At 57.1% G+C, this 301-nt stretch overlaps 1 protein-coding gene across 1 annotated transcript in view; it reads left to right on the top strand.

Moving 5' to 3' along the window:
- Positions 1-301, top strand: part of LOC125488348 (trypsin-like) — a 5,315-nt gene that overhangs the window by 3,933 nt on the left and 1,081 nt on the right. Inside the window, exon 4 of the mRNA XM_048621339.1 lies at positions 92-228. Within this exon, the coding sequence (XP_048477296.1) occupies positions 92-228 (137 nt within the window). The remainder of the gene's footprint in view (positions 1-91; positions 229-301) is intronic.

Genomic DNA, 301 nt, shown 5'->3' on the forward strand with positions numbered 1-301 from the left:
GGTGTGAGTGTGAGTGAGTGTGAGTGAGTGAGTGAGTGTGTGTTGGTGTGAGTGTGAGCGAGTGTGTTACCTTGCTGTGTTTATATTGCAGCCTATTACCCTGACCGCCTGTACTGTGTCGAGGTGCCCATTCTGAGCCATGCAGAGTGTGATGCCTCGTATCCCGGCCTCATCACCAGCACCATGGTGTGTGCTGGCTTCCCAGAGGGGGGCAAGGACGCCTGCCAGGTTAGTGCCCTCTCCACCCCAGCACCCACATACCCATCTCCTGGTGCCTGCCCTCTCGTTATCCCCATGTCTG

Source organism: Rhincodon typus, unplaced genomic scaffold, assembly GCF_021869965.1.
Source record: "Rhincodon typus isolate 14 unplaced genomic scaffold, sRhiTyp1.1 hic_rhity00000517, whole genome shotgun sequence".
Classification (NCBI taxonomy): Eukaryota; Metazoa; Chordata; class Chondrichthyes; order Orectolobiformes; family Rhincodontidae; genus Rhincodon; species Rhincodon typus.